Source organism: Malaclemys terrapin, chromosome 4 (assembly GCF_027887155.1).
Source record: "Malaclemys terrapin pileata isolate rMalTer1 chromosome 4, rMalTer1.hap1, whole genome shotgun sequence".
Lineage (NCBI taxonomy): Eukaryota > Metazoa > Chordata > Testudines > Emydidae > Malaclemys > Malaclemys terrapin.
The window spans coordinates 4793116-4806310 of record NC_071508.1 but is presented as its reverse complement, the minus strand read 5'-3'; the positions used below and the strand labels follow the sequence as shown (position 1 = coordinate 4806310).

The 13195-nt window shown below is 63.2% G+C and overlaps 1 protein-coding gene across 1 annotated transcript; it reads right to left on the bottom strand.

The window, feature by feature from the left end:
* Nucleotides 1–815: 815 nt before the first annotated feature.
* On the bottom strand, nt 816–12827 carry RNF40 (ring finger protein 40). Its single transcript, XM_054027517.1, has 20 exons — nt 12768–12827; nt 11698–11908; nt 11282–11449; nt 10603–10768; nt 10182–10415; nt 9955–10076; nt 9642–9788; nt 9321–9395; nt 8873–8992; nt 8148–8327; nt 7742–7877; nt 7307–7428; nt 5809–6242; nt 5605–5722; nt 5028–5177; nt 4660–4872; nt 3668–3793; nt 1808–1948; nt 1617–1718; nt 816–1464 (listed from the first exon to the last, which is right to left on the bottom strand). Exons 2-20 carry the CDS (start codon nt 11827–11829, stop codon nt 1288–1290), a joined length of 3063 nt encoding a protein of 1020 aa, XP_053883492.1. The 5' UTR covers nt 11830–11908; nt 12768–12827; the 3' UTR covers nt 816–1287.
* Nucleotides 12828–13195: the final 368 nt, after the last annotated feature.

Sequence of the window (13195 nt, the reverse complement as noted above, 5' to 3'; positions counted from 1 at the left end):
CCTCCCCTCCTGTCCCCTCTCCCCCGCTGCCACGCCTTTGCCGAGCAGCGCAGCAGCGTGTCTGGCTCCGGTCGGGCAGCTGCCAGACATGCTGCTCTGAGCGGCATGGTAAGGGGACTGGGGGGCTAGATAAGGGGCAGGGGGTGGTTGGATGCGCAGAGGTGCTGGGGGGGCGGTCAGGGGATGGGGGGGGTTGGATAAGCATGGGAGTCCCGGGGGGCCTGTCAGGCGGCGGGGGTATGGATAGAGGTCAGCGGATGGGGAACAGGGGTGTTTGGATAGGCATGGGGTCCCGGGGGGCCTTTCAAGGGGCGGCGGTGTGGTTAGGGGTCAGAGCAGTCAGGAGACTGGGAGCAGGGAGGTTGGATGGAGGTGGGGTCTCGGGGTGGTTAGGGGCAGGGAGTCCCAGGAGGGGGCGATTAGGGGACAAGGAGCAGGGGGATTGGATGGGTCGGGGGTTCTGAGGGGGACAGTCAGGGGGTGGGAAGTGGGAGAGGGTGGATGGGAGGCAGGGGCCAGGCTATTTGGGGAGGCACAGCCTTCCCTACCCTGCCCTCCATAGTTTTGCAACCCCAATGTGGCCCTCGGGCCAAAAAGTTTGCCCACCCCTGTCCTAGAGCTTGGGCTCCAGACCAAGCCTGGAACTCTACGCTGCCATTAAACAGCCCACAGCCCGAGCCAGCTGGCACGCGCCAGCCGCAGGATTTTACCTGCAGTGTAAATGTACCGTAAAAGCTTCCTGTGTGACCCACAGTCCCGTGTTTGTGGTCCTCCCTCGTTCCCCTCCCTAAGCACCGATAGAGACGCTCCCAGGCTGGAGGATCTGGCCCCGGTGGGACTCTCCAATTTTTATTTCCCACATAACCAAACATAGTATTTAAAAATAAAATAAAATCCAAATAGAATGAACAGTCCCCATCCCCCCCCCGTCCTGCCCTCCCCCCACAGTCAGCTGCTGCCCTGAGACCCTTCACCCCCAAGGGCATCCTCTCAGCCCAACGGGGTTCTCACCAGGGTTCAAATATTAGAGGGAGGAGACCAGCCCCAAGGGAGCAGCCCCCTGCAGAACCCAGAGTGAGCACGGAGCAGAGCCTGGGGGAGGAGCAGAGCCTCAGGGGATCAGGCATCACTTGGGTGGGATCCACAGGGATGGGTCAAGTGAATCCTGGCAGCACCTGCTGAGTGGATTGCAGAGGGCAGGAGGGAGGGGACTGCCCGGTGGCTGCTGGAGGGGGAGCTGTGGAACGGAGGGCTAGGGGATGGGCTGGGAAGGGGGACTGCAAGCGCTCAGCTGATGTAGATTCGGTGGAAGTCGTTGGCGCCGAAGGCAGCGTTGCACTTGGGGCACTTGCGCTGCCGGGTGTCGTAGCGCGTCTTGACGCAGTCAAAGCAGAAGACGTGGAAGCACTTGGTGAGCACCGCGTCCTTCTTGCGTGTGTTGCAGCAGGGACAGGTCAGCTTGGCCTAGGGGGCGGGGAGGGCACAGACCCTGTTAGTGGGGGGGCTGGGTCCCTTCCCCCCACCCGCAGAGCCTGAGCACAGCCCCCTCCCCTAGCTTTGCCCCTCCCCACCCAATGCCAGGCTTCCCCCTCCTCCCCCAGCTGCCCATTGCCCACCTTGTACTCCTTGATCTCCTCCTGCAGTATCTCGTCAGCATCGGCGTATACCTCCACCTTCTTCTGCTTCTCCAGCTTGCGCCGCAGCCGAGAGATGTCCTCCTGGGGTGCAGGGAAGAGCCAGTCAGCGAGGGGGCCCAGGCCCTCCACTGCCCCTCCCCGCAGGTGACCCACAGGCTCCTGCCCCCTACCTGGGCCCTCTTGAGGTTGAAGGACTCCTTCTCCTTGGCAGCGCGGTTCTCGGCCATGCAGGCCTGGATCTCCTTCAGCTTGCACTGCACATGCTCCTGCTGCACCTTCAGGTCCTCGGCCAGCTGGGCCGCTTCCACCGCCTGTGGGAGGAGGGAATGTCAATCATTGTGAGCTTCCCCCTGAGCAGTGCCTGAGAACTGATACATACACATGATGTAATGGAAACAAACAAAGGAAACTGATTCTCTTTTACACGAAGGCCATTTTGCACCATTCAGTGTAAAACGGGTGTCAACTGAAATTACATTAAAAGTGGTGTAAGTTAAATTATATTTCTCTCCATTGTAGGGCCCCTTTACACTTCCAAAGTAGTTAAAAGGGTCTAGTATAAATGACAGTCAGATCCAGAGTGATCCTATTCCCGGTGAAATGGTAAGGTGGGTTGGAATCTTGTACGGTGTTCCAGTAGGCTGCAGGGTTGGGGTCTAACAGTCTAATGTGGCCAGCATAAAATCAAATTAAGAAGAGAAGGGGAAGTGGAAAGAAAGAGGAAAAAAAAATGACAGACAATAACTAATTAAATCTATTCAAGTTAGATCTAAAAGCTAGGACAGAAGTGTAATGATCTCTGATTCCTTTAAGAAAAGCTACAGCATGTGCAGTGAAACACCTTAGAAAGATTCCCCACAGTCACAGGCACCAACTTTCTCCGGCGTCGGTGGGTGCTTGTGCCCCCCATTCCCAACCCTGGCCCCGCCCCGACTGCACCCTTTCCCCGCCCATGGCCCCGCCTCCATTCCAATCCCTTCCCCAAAGTCCCCACCCCAACTCCGCCCCCTCCCTGCCCCTATTGGATCCCTTCCCCAAATCCCCGCCCCGCATTTTCCCCCAGTGCGCCGTGTTCCCCCTCCTCCCTGCCCCACGAAACAGCTGTTTCGCGGCGCAAGCGCTGGGAGGGAGGGGGGAGAAGCAGGACCCGGCAAAGCGCTCATGGAGGAGGCGGAGGTGAGCTGGAGCAGGAGGGTGCGGTGGGGCCACGGGAAGCTGCTGGTGGGTGCTCAGCACCCACTAATTTTTCTCCGTTGGGAGTCGGCGCCTATGCTCCCCTTGGGGAACAGCCCACAGCACTGCCAGTTTCCCCCCCACAGTAGTGCTCCAGCCACAGAACCTATCCCGATGCTGTGGGCTTCCCTCCAGCAGCATCCCCAACAAACGTGGGGATATTTGTCATATTTTTATAACCGTGTGTGACTCAGTTTCCCCACCCGCTGAGCGGAACCAGGCAGGTGACTCCTAGGGGAGAGGGGAATGAAGCCTGGCCAAGCATCTGGGATGAGATCAGGTACACTGGGATCCACACCTATGAACAGGAGGGACTCTTCAGTGGGAGAAGGCTGGGCTGAGGCAGCAGAGTGAAGATCTGGACACACACACACACACACACACACACACACCCCCCCTCAAGGAGACGGACGACGGGTGTCCAGCTAGGAGGGATGCTGACTGGAGCGTGGCTCTCCTGCGTGGACCCCAACCCTCTCCGACGCCGGGTCTCAGCTGACCAATGGGTGCTAAATTGGCTGCAACAGGCCGCATGGCTCCCGAGAGGGCAAAGGGCTCGGAGCAGGCGCCTGACCTCAGGCAGACCTGCTGTAGGAAGAAGAGGGGGTGCCGGAACCCTTAGGCACAACCCCGGAGAGCTGTGGAGCTCCCCCTAGGAAAATGCCAACTTCAAGGCTTCGCCAAGAAATAAGGGTTCTCCTGCGGACTAGCCCTGTGTATCCAAAGGAGCCGCCCCCGCCATGGATGCCCCTCATCAACCCTCCCACCCAGGTCCCCAGCCCTGCCCCATAACTCACCTTCCTCTTGTTGAGCTCGAGGGCTTGGCTACGAAGGGTCAACTCCTTCTCCACCGTGCCCAGGTTCCCCTGCAGCACCCGCTCCTTCTCCTCCAGCTTCTGCACCACCAGCAGCTGGGCGTCCACCTGCAACGTGGCCCGGTCAGGAGAGCGCCGCCTGCCGACTCGCAGCCAGCCAGCTTCCCCCACCCCCTGCCTGCCAGGGGAGAGCACCCCCTAATGAACCCCACCCAACCGCACAGGCCCAACCTGCTGAACCCCCATCCTGCTCTGTGCAACCCAGAGCCCCCTAGTGCCGCACTGAGGCACACGCTGCCTGTGAGGGGAGAGTGCCCCCTACTGAGCTAGGGTTGCCAACACTCCCCGTTTTGCCGGGAGTCTCCCGGAATCAGGCTCTGTCTCCTGGAGGCTACTGAAGCCAAACAGGGAGATTTTAGGCCGTTAAAGGTCCAGCAGGGCTAAGGAAGGCTCCCTGTCTGCCTTGGCCCCGCCCTGCTCCCGGAAGCAGCCGACATGTCCCCGCGGCCCCTAGAGGGGGGAGAGCAGGGGGTCTCCGCGTGCTGCCCCTGCCCCAAGCGCCAACTCCACAGCTCCCATTGGCCGGGAACTGCGGCCAATGGGAGCTGCATGGGCTGTGCCTGCAGGCAGGGGCAGAGCATAGAGCCCCCTGGTGCCCCCCCGCAGGGGCCACAGAGACATGCCGGCTGCTTCCGGGAGTGGCACAGGGACAGGGCAGGCAGGGAGCCTGCCTTAGCCCCGCTTCACTGCCCACTGGGAGCTGCCCAAGGTAGGTGCTGCCCTGCCGGAGCCCACCCCCCGCACCCTAACACCCTGTCCCAGCCCGGTGAAAATGAGTGAGGGCGGGGGAGAGGGGACGGAGTGAGCAGGGTGGGGCCTCGAAGGGGCAGGGCAGGGGTGTTGGGGTTTGTGTGATTAAACAGTTGGCAACCCTACTCCTGAGCCCCCATCCCATTCCCTGCAGCGCCCCCTACCTGTGACTTGAGGGCCAGCACCTGATCCGCCAGCTCGTCCTTCTCCTCACGCAGCAGCTTGTGGATCTGGTTGGACTTGATCCGCTCGGACATGAGCTTGAAGTTGGCATCGTCCTTCTCACGCAGCTGCTGCATGAGACGCATGTTCTGCTCCTGCATGTCCTCGAAGGCCTGGCCCGTCACGTCCATCTCCGACAGCAGGGCCTCCTCCTCCTGCGGTGGGGCATGAGGTCAGGGGGGCTGGACCCTTTCTGCCACATTGCCCAGTGCCACCCCCGCAGCCCTCCCCAATCCTGCCAGATCTCCCCTTCCCACCCATTCAGGGGAACCTCCCGCCACTAACCACCCCCACCCCCACATCCCGGTACCTGCTTGGTAGCAGCCAGTTTCTTCTGCAGGTGCTCAATCTGCTCCTCCGCCAGCTTGATCTTGCGCAGGGCGTCCTCGTCCGCCATCTTCTTGCTCTCCTTCTTCTCCTTCTCCTCCAGCTCCCGCACCCGCCCGCGCAGCTCCTCCACCTGCAGGGGGCAGAGAGACGGGGGTCACAGCCCCATAACCACCCCCCCAGCTCCTCCACCTGCAGGGGGCAGAGAGACGGGGGTCACAACCCCATAACCACCACCCCCAGCTCCTCCACCTGCAGGGGGCAGAGAGACAGGGGTCACAGCCCCATAACCCCCCAACCAGCTCCTCCACCTGCAGGGGGCAGAGAGACGGGGGTCACAGCCCCATAACCACCACCCAGCTCCTCCACCTGCAAGGAATAGAGATATGGTGTCAGCCCCATAAACACCACCCCCAGCTCCTCTGCCTGCTGGGTGCAGAAAGACAGGGGTCACTGTCCCATATCCGCCCATACAGAGAGTGAGGCGACCCTACCCCTCAATCTGCATCCACCCATAGACCCACCCTCCAGACCCCCCACCCCGCGAGGGTCTCACTCACCTCGGCCTTGGTCTTCTTCTCGGCGGCCATGAGCTGCACCTTGTCCCGCTGCTCCTTGGGGGCTGATTTGTACATGTCCAGCAGCAGCTTCATCTCCTTCTGGCTCTCCTGGGCCTTCCTGGTGGGGAGAGGAATCAGGGCCCTGCACACCACCGCCAGCCTGGGACCACCCCCAGCTCCCGCCCCGCCCCGGAGTTCTCTCACTTGAGCTCAACGCGCAGCTGCTTGAGCAGGTCTGAGTCCTTCTTCTTGGGGTCATCGCTGCTCTTCTGCCGGTCGCGCTCGCGAGCTGAGCCGTCCCTGTCGCGGTCCCGCGAGCGCTCCCGGTCCCCCCCGCGGCTCCCCTTGGGGCGCTCCGGCGGCTCCTTGATGCGAGGCGGGGGGGGCGGCTGGGGAGCCGGTGGGAGCAGCTCCTCCTCCTCCTTCTTCACCCCCCCTTCGGGCAAGGGCGCTACCTCCTCCTTCTTCACCACCGCCGCCACTGCCTCCTTCGGCTCCTTCTTCACCTCTAGGGCAGGCGCGCCTCCCTCCTCCTCCTTCACCACCACGGCCGGGGCCACGCCCACCGGCTCCTCCGGCCCAGGTGCAGGGGGCAGAACAGCTGAGCCGCAGGGGAAGCCGCTTGACTGCATCCGGATCTGGGTGAGGGAGAGGGGGAGTGAGACCCCTGGGCTGCAAATCCCTAAACCCCGCACCTCCCCCACAGATCCCTCCCCGCCCCCCCAAGCCGATCCCCAAACCCTGCACCTCTACCACCAATCCCCCCCCGGCCCCTCCCAGCCAATCACTAGACCCCGCACCTCCCCCACCGCTCCCTCCCAGCCAATCCCCAAACCCCACATCTCCCCCTCGCTGCTCCCTGCAAGCCAATCCCCAAACCCCGCACCTCCCCCACCAATCCCCCCCGGCCCCTCCCAGCCGATCACTAAACCCCGCACCTTCCACACAGATCCCTCCCCAGTCCCCCCCAAGCCGATCCCCAAATCCACACCTCCCCTAGAGATCCCTCCCCGACCCCCTCAGCCGATCCCTAAACCCCGCACCTCCCCCACAGATCCCTCCCCTGCCCCCCCAAGCCAATCCCTAAATCCTGCATCTCTCCCCTCGGATTCCCACACACACAGACGCCGATCCCTAAACCCCGCACCTCAACCCACAGATCCCTCCCCGGCCCCCCAAGCAGATCCCCGCACCTCCCTCATCGATCCCTCCCTAGCCTCCCCAAGCCAATCACTAAACCCCACACTCCCTCCACAGATTCCCTCCCTGGCCCCCCAAACCAGATCCCCAAGCCCTGTACCTCCCCCCACAGATCCCTCCCTGATCCCCCAGTAGATCCCTAAACCCCGCACCCCACAGATCCCTTGTGGCCACCCAAATGGATCCTTAAGCAAGCCCCTCTCCTAGAGCAGATCCTTCCCCGCCCCAAGTGGATCTCTAAATGCAGCCCCTCACTTCAAGTGGATACCTCTCTGCCCCTCAGAGCAGATCCCTAAATGCCACCTGCCCCTCCCTAAGTGGATCCCTTCTACCTCTCGAGCAGATCCCTAAACACCGCCCCTTCCTGCAAAACAGATCCCTAAATGCTGCCTCTACGCCAAGCAGATCCCCAAATGGATCCCTCCCTGCCCTTCCTCCAGTCAAGCCCTCCCCTCCCCCAGAGTGGATCGTTGAGTACAACCGTCCCCAGCGGATCTCTCACCTTGTTGATCTCAGCCTGCACCTCACGCAGCTTGCGCTTGTATCGCTGCACGTCTCCTTTCAGCTGATGGTTGTGGTTCTGGAGGCTGCTAATCAGGTGGCGCATCTCCCGGTTAATGGGACCTGAGGGGGCAGGGTTACACAGGGTGATGACGGGGGGCAGCTGCCGTGGGGGGTAGGTGGCTGGCGGCAGGGCACTGGTGGGGAGAAAGCTCACTGCAACGCAAAGATTCTGGCAAGCAATGCCCGGGCACCAGCCCGCACCAGGGCACTGATAGGAGGAAGCTCGCTGCACTGAGCGCACTGCCGTGGGGGACGAGCACACTCCGCGCAGGGCCGTACCACGGAGCTGCACACGGGGCCGGGCGATACACCATGCCGGGCCGTACCATGGGGCCGGGCATGGGGGGGGGACAGGGAAGCATCTCTTTCTCACCCGCTTGCTCATTGGCGGCCAGGTTCTGCTCGAACTCGATGCGCAGCATCTCGTATTCCTTGCGCACCTGGGCCAGCGTGTCCTCCAGCTGGATCACCTCCGTGCGCAGCTTCTTCTGCAGGTTCAGCTCGTCGCTCTGCAGCAGGGCGGGCGGAGGGTGAGAGACGGGGGAGGAATCACTCGCCCCCAACCCCAGTCGGCTTCCCTGTAGGCAGCATGGTAAGCACTCCTCCACCCCCCGCCAGAGTGGTACATCCCAATACAATGAGGCGCTGCACCACAAATGGTACCCCCCGACCTGGCACAGGCCCTTCAGAAGGGTAACCACCCAATGCACAAAAGGTGTGACACATTCCTCTCACAGGCCCCGCCCCGCCCCAACTGTGACTCCTCCCCCCAGCCTCACCTCCATGTGCTCAATGTGGCGCAGGTGGCTGTTCTTGGTGGTGAGCAGCAGGGCTCGCGCCTCGTCCAGCTGAGTCTTCACCTGCAGGCTCTCGTTGTAGAGCAGAGAGAACTGCGACTGCAGCACCTTGTAGTCCAGGGTCTCCTTCACCGCCTCCTCGGGCAGCGACCGCAGCGCCACCTGGGGGCACGGGGCGTCACTGCCACAGGCACCGCCCTCCACCCCAGCCAGCCTCCCCACATCTCCCCCCACGCCTGGCACGCCGCCCTCCACCCCTGCTGCCCAGGCACCATCGCCCAGCCTGGCACCGGGGCGCCGCCCTTCACCCCTCCCGGCCAGACCCCACTGCCCAGCCTGCCGCCCTTCACCCCTCCCGGCCAGACCCCACTGCCCAGCCTGCCGCCCTTCACCCCTCCCGGCCAGACCCCACTGCCCAGCCTGCCGCCCTCCACCCCTCCCGGCCAGGCCCCACTGCCCAGCCTGCCGCCCTCCACCCCTCCCAGCCAGGCCCCACTGCCCAGCCTGCCGCCCTCCACCCCTCCCAGCCAGGCCCCACTGCCCAGCCTGCCGCCCTCCACCCCTCCCAGCCAGGCCCCACTGCCCAGCCTGCTGCCCTCCACCCCTCCCGGCCAGGCTCCATCGCCCAGCCTGCCGCCCTTCACCGCTCCCGGCCAGACCCCACTGCCCAGCCTGGCTCCAGGGGGTGCCACCCTCCACCTTGTTACCTTGAGCTTCTCATTGGTCCTGACAGACTGTTGCAGCTCCTGCTGCAGCTTCTCCAGCTCAGCCATGCGGCTGTTGGCCAGCTCCTGGTTCTCCTCCAGCTCCGCGTTCAGCATCTCGAACTGCCGACACAGGGCTCCGATGACAGAGGCCGACCCCCACCCAGGGGCTGCCTCAGCATGTGCCACGAGACCCCACCCTCACAACCCCACCCCTTCCTGCACCAGGACCCCACCCCGGAGACCCCCGCCTCTCCCAGCACAAAGATGCTCCCCAACCTCAGGATCAGACTCCCCCACCCATCCCTGCACCAGGACTTCCCCATCCCATTGCCAGAGACCCCCGCCCCACTCTGCATTGGGAGCCCACCCACTGGGACCCTTACCTCCACCTGCCCAATGCCAGAGATCCCCACCCCTCCCGAGTCCCCAGCTCCCCCTGCCCCCTCACCTTCTGCATACTGAGCGTGATCTGCCCGCCTTGGAAGCCCCCGGAACTGCCTGACACGTAGTAACCGGAGTTCAGCTGCAAAAGGCCAGAAAGAAAGTCAGCAACCCCCTCGCCGATCAGGCCTCCCAAGTGGTCTGAGGAATGGGCACAGGTGGCAGCGAGCCCCAGATACAGGGGATGAGGGGGAGAGCGGGAGTGGGACCCAGATGGCAGTGAGAAACTATGGCTCCAGCTGCAACAGGGCCAGATGGGAGCAGTGAGACACAGGAAGGGGCCTGGGCGGATGAGGAGAGGGAAGCCTGGGGTACGGGGACAGGTCACCTGCTCCAGCGCCTCAGCTAGGTGTTTGTTGAGCTTCTGCTCGCGCTTGCGCAGCTTCTCGATGTCCCACTGCAGATCCTCCACCGTCGTCTCCATCTCCAGCACCTTGGTCTCCGACGAGGTCACCTTGTCCTGTAGCTCTGTGTACTGCGCCAGGAAGGGAGACGGATGAGCGGGGCTGGATCCACTCCAGGCCAGATAGCCCCTGACCCTGGGGTCAGGGCTGGTGCCCCCAGAGGGGAAAGGCCCTGAGACTCATTCCCTACCCGTGAGCCAGCCAGCCCGCCCCTCTGCCCTGAGAACCAGCTCGTACCTCCAGCGAGATCTTGTGGTGTTTTTCCTGCAGCTGCATCGCCAAGTCCTGCAGCCGCTGATTCTCTCTCATCAGCTCTTTGTTCAAGGACTTCAACGCCTCATCCAGATGGTCCAAGTCAGCTGAAAAGGAGTCACACCTCTGAGAACCCAGGAGTCCTGACTCCCAGCGCCCCAACTCTCCCCCCACGCCTAGATCTCACTCTGCGCCCCCGGCCTTCGGCTCACCACGGGCGTGGATCTTCTGGCACAGCTCCTCCGTGCGCCGGTGGATCTTGTTGGAGACTTCCACCACACGGGACACGGCGGCCTTGGAGAATTCCATGCGTTCCTGCAGCTGCAGCTCAATCTCCTCGCTGCTGCTGCTGGCCAGCGTGGCCAGGAATGACAAGGCCGGCTCGTTCAGCAGGAGCCCCCCGGCCTTCCAGGAGGCAGACGGGGCCGCAACAGGTGGGGCCGTTTCTGTGGGGGTGGGGAGGACGGAGAAGGGTTTAGCGGTAGGTTGAGATCACTGCGAGGGAAGAGCGCCCCCTGCCGAGCGCCCTCGCCCTACTGAACCCCCGCCAGAGTGGCGCCTCCTTGCCAAGCCACAGAACCCCCCTGCCCCAGTGCAGCACCCCCTGCAGCCTGGCACCTCTCCCATGCTCACCTGTCCTATCTGGGCCCTCAGTACTAGGGCTGACTGTGTTCTCAGGGTCCGGTCCCATTGGCTCTGGCCTGGGTTCCTCTGCGGAGGGGGGAGAAGGGGCTGCAGGGGGTGGGGGCTCGCAGTCCCCATCATAGCCTCTCAGCAGGACCTGCACATTTTCATCCAGCTGTGGGGAGATGGAGATTGGGGGGGGAAGAGAGGGGTCAGCCCAGCACAGGCCTGGGAGAGGAAATAACACCTGTGGCCCCCCCCCCGCCCTTGGGCATCCACTGACTGGGGGCGACATACATCGAGGAGGAAGGTTTCTGGGAGGGACAGAGGAAGACTGTGGTAACAGAGCTAAGAACCCAGACGTCCTGGCTCCCAGTCCCCAATCACTCAACCCCCACTAGAGAACAGTAGGCCAAGGTCTCACGGCAGACAGCGTGTTGTGGTCGCTGGGAGGGTCCAGAGAGGTGGCTCTCCCATTGCAGATGATGATAAGCAACAAGGCCGGGTGGGGGATGCGTGGCAGGGGTATCGCGGTGGAGATGAGGCATTGTGATAGGCAGTGCAATGCACGGCCAGAGGGTTGTGGCCGGGATGGGAGGAGGGGTGGGGGTGGAATGCAGAGTTGGGGGAGGTTGCAGGAGAGATTGTGGGGAGAGGGCCATGGCCGGGGGACAGGCAGGGGCCTCACCTGGCTCCAGTAACGGTTGACAATGAGCAGGGTGGCATCATCTGTGGCCTGGCGCTTCTCCAGCTTCTCAATGCGCTCGCGCAGCTCATCCTCAAAGGCCTGGCGCTGCTCCAGCCGCTCCGCCAGCTTCTTGTTCTTGAACTGCAGCACCTTCAGGTCCATCTCCTCCTGGGGAGGGGAGGGGCAACAGGGTGGGGTCAGCAGCGGCTCCCTGCCACTCCCCTGCAGCTGCCTCCTCCCCAGGGACCCCCACCCACTTCCCAACCCCACACCCTGCCCTCCCCAAATTACACTCAGCATCCCCCCCATCCCCACCTGCCCAATCAGGGTTCCCAAATCCCTTCCATGCTCCCAGTTTTTCTTGAACTCCCCAAGTGCCCCCCTTGCCCCCAACAGTCCCCACGCCAGGCACTGACCGTGGAGGAGATGCCCCCCAGGCGGATGGGTTCGATCAAGGTAGTGGTCGTCTTCTCCTCCCGGTTAGCTTTCTTCTCAGGGGGCCCTGATCCCCCATCCCCAGCCGCCCGCTTGCTCCCCGGCCCAGACATGGCGCCGCTGGCCAGTCTCTGGTAGCAGTGGAGAGATGGGGAGAGGGCGGCGGGGGTCAGCCCAGGAGTTGCGCCTCACCTGGAAGGGAAACAGAGAAGGGTCAGGTACCTCCTTACCCTTATCATCTCTGTCCCCCACATCCCCCGGACTCTTACCCAACCCCCCCCCCCACCATCTCCCTTTGCTATCCCCAAACCTCTCACCTCCCCAACTCCATGGCACCCCTTAAACCCCCAACCTGACGTACACCCTTAATGCTATCAATAGGCTACTCTCAGCCCACCCCATGCCATCCCAACCCACCCAACCCCTTGCCACCCTTGCCACCATCTCCACCTCTTCCCCCTTGCCACCTTCAGTGCCTACCCCCACCTGTCACCCCCTTCCCCTCCTCCACCTCTCATCCCAACCCCCATCCCCACCTCTCCCCCCTTGCCACTTTCACTGCCTGCCCCCAACCTCACCCCAACTCCCCCTCCCTCACCGCCACCCCACTTCTCATCCCAACTCCCACCTGTCCCCCCCTTGCCACCCTCCCCCAACCGCTCCCCCCTTGCCACTTTCACTGCCTGCCCCCACAACCACCTGTCACCCCTCCACCTCTCATCCCAACCCCCATCCCCACCTCTCCCCCCTTGCCACTTTCACTGCCTGCCCCCAACCTCACCCCAACTCCCCCTCCCTCACCGCCACCCCACTTCTCATCCCAACTCCCACCTGTCCCCCCCTTGCCACCCTCCCCCAACCGCTCCCCCCTTGCCACTTTCACTGCCTGCTCCCACCCCACCTGTCACCCCTCCCCCTCTCATCCCAACCCCCATCCCCACCTCTCCCCCCTTGCCACTTTCACAGGGACCCCCCCCCGTCACTCCCTCCCCCACCGCCACCCCACTTCTCATCCCAACTCCCACCTGCCTCCCCCCCCCCCCGCTCTCACCTGCCTCGCGCTCCCACTCCCAGCGGCTTCCCTTGCCAGGCCCACCCCCCAGCCACTCCACTGCGCACGCGCTGACCTGACACTCCCAACACCCGCCCGCTACCTCGCGCTGCACATGCGCGGGACGAGGGTTTTTTTTTTTCCTTCTTCTCCCATTGGATGAGAGAGAGGGAGGGGCGGGGTTAGTCGACCAGTGCCCCGGCCGAAGATTGGCTGATGTTAGAGACCGGATGGGGATTGGCTGAGGGGGTGAAAGAGGCGTTCTGTGATTGGATCATGGAAGCCAGCCCTCAAAGAGAGACAAGCGCTGATTGGCTTAAGGCCGCTGAGCCGAAAAGACTGTTTTTGAATGGCTGAAGCCCGGGGGATATACACCGTGTGATTGGCGGGACAAAGACAACCTCGGCGATTGGCTGATGAGCTCTCAC

Coding starts and splice junctions, on each gene's coding strand:
- RNF40 (XM_054027517.1), bottom strand. CDS start 11,829: ATGTCTGGGCCGGGGAGCAAGCGGGCGGCTGGGGATGGGGGATCAGGG. Junction 9,789..9,954: donor ACCACAAGATCTCGCTGGAG/GTACGAGCTGGT, acceptor TTCCTGGCGCAG/TACACAGAGCTACAGGACAA. Junction 3,794..4,659: donor TGCTGGCCCTCAAGTCACAG/GTAGGGGGCGCT, acceptor GCCACGTTGCAG/GTGGACGCCCAGCTGCTGGT.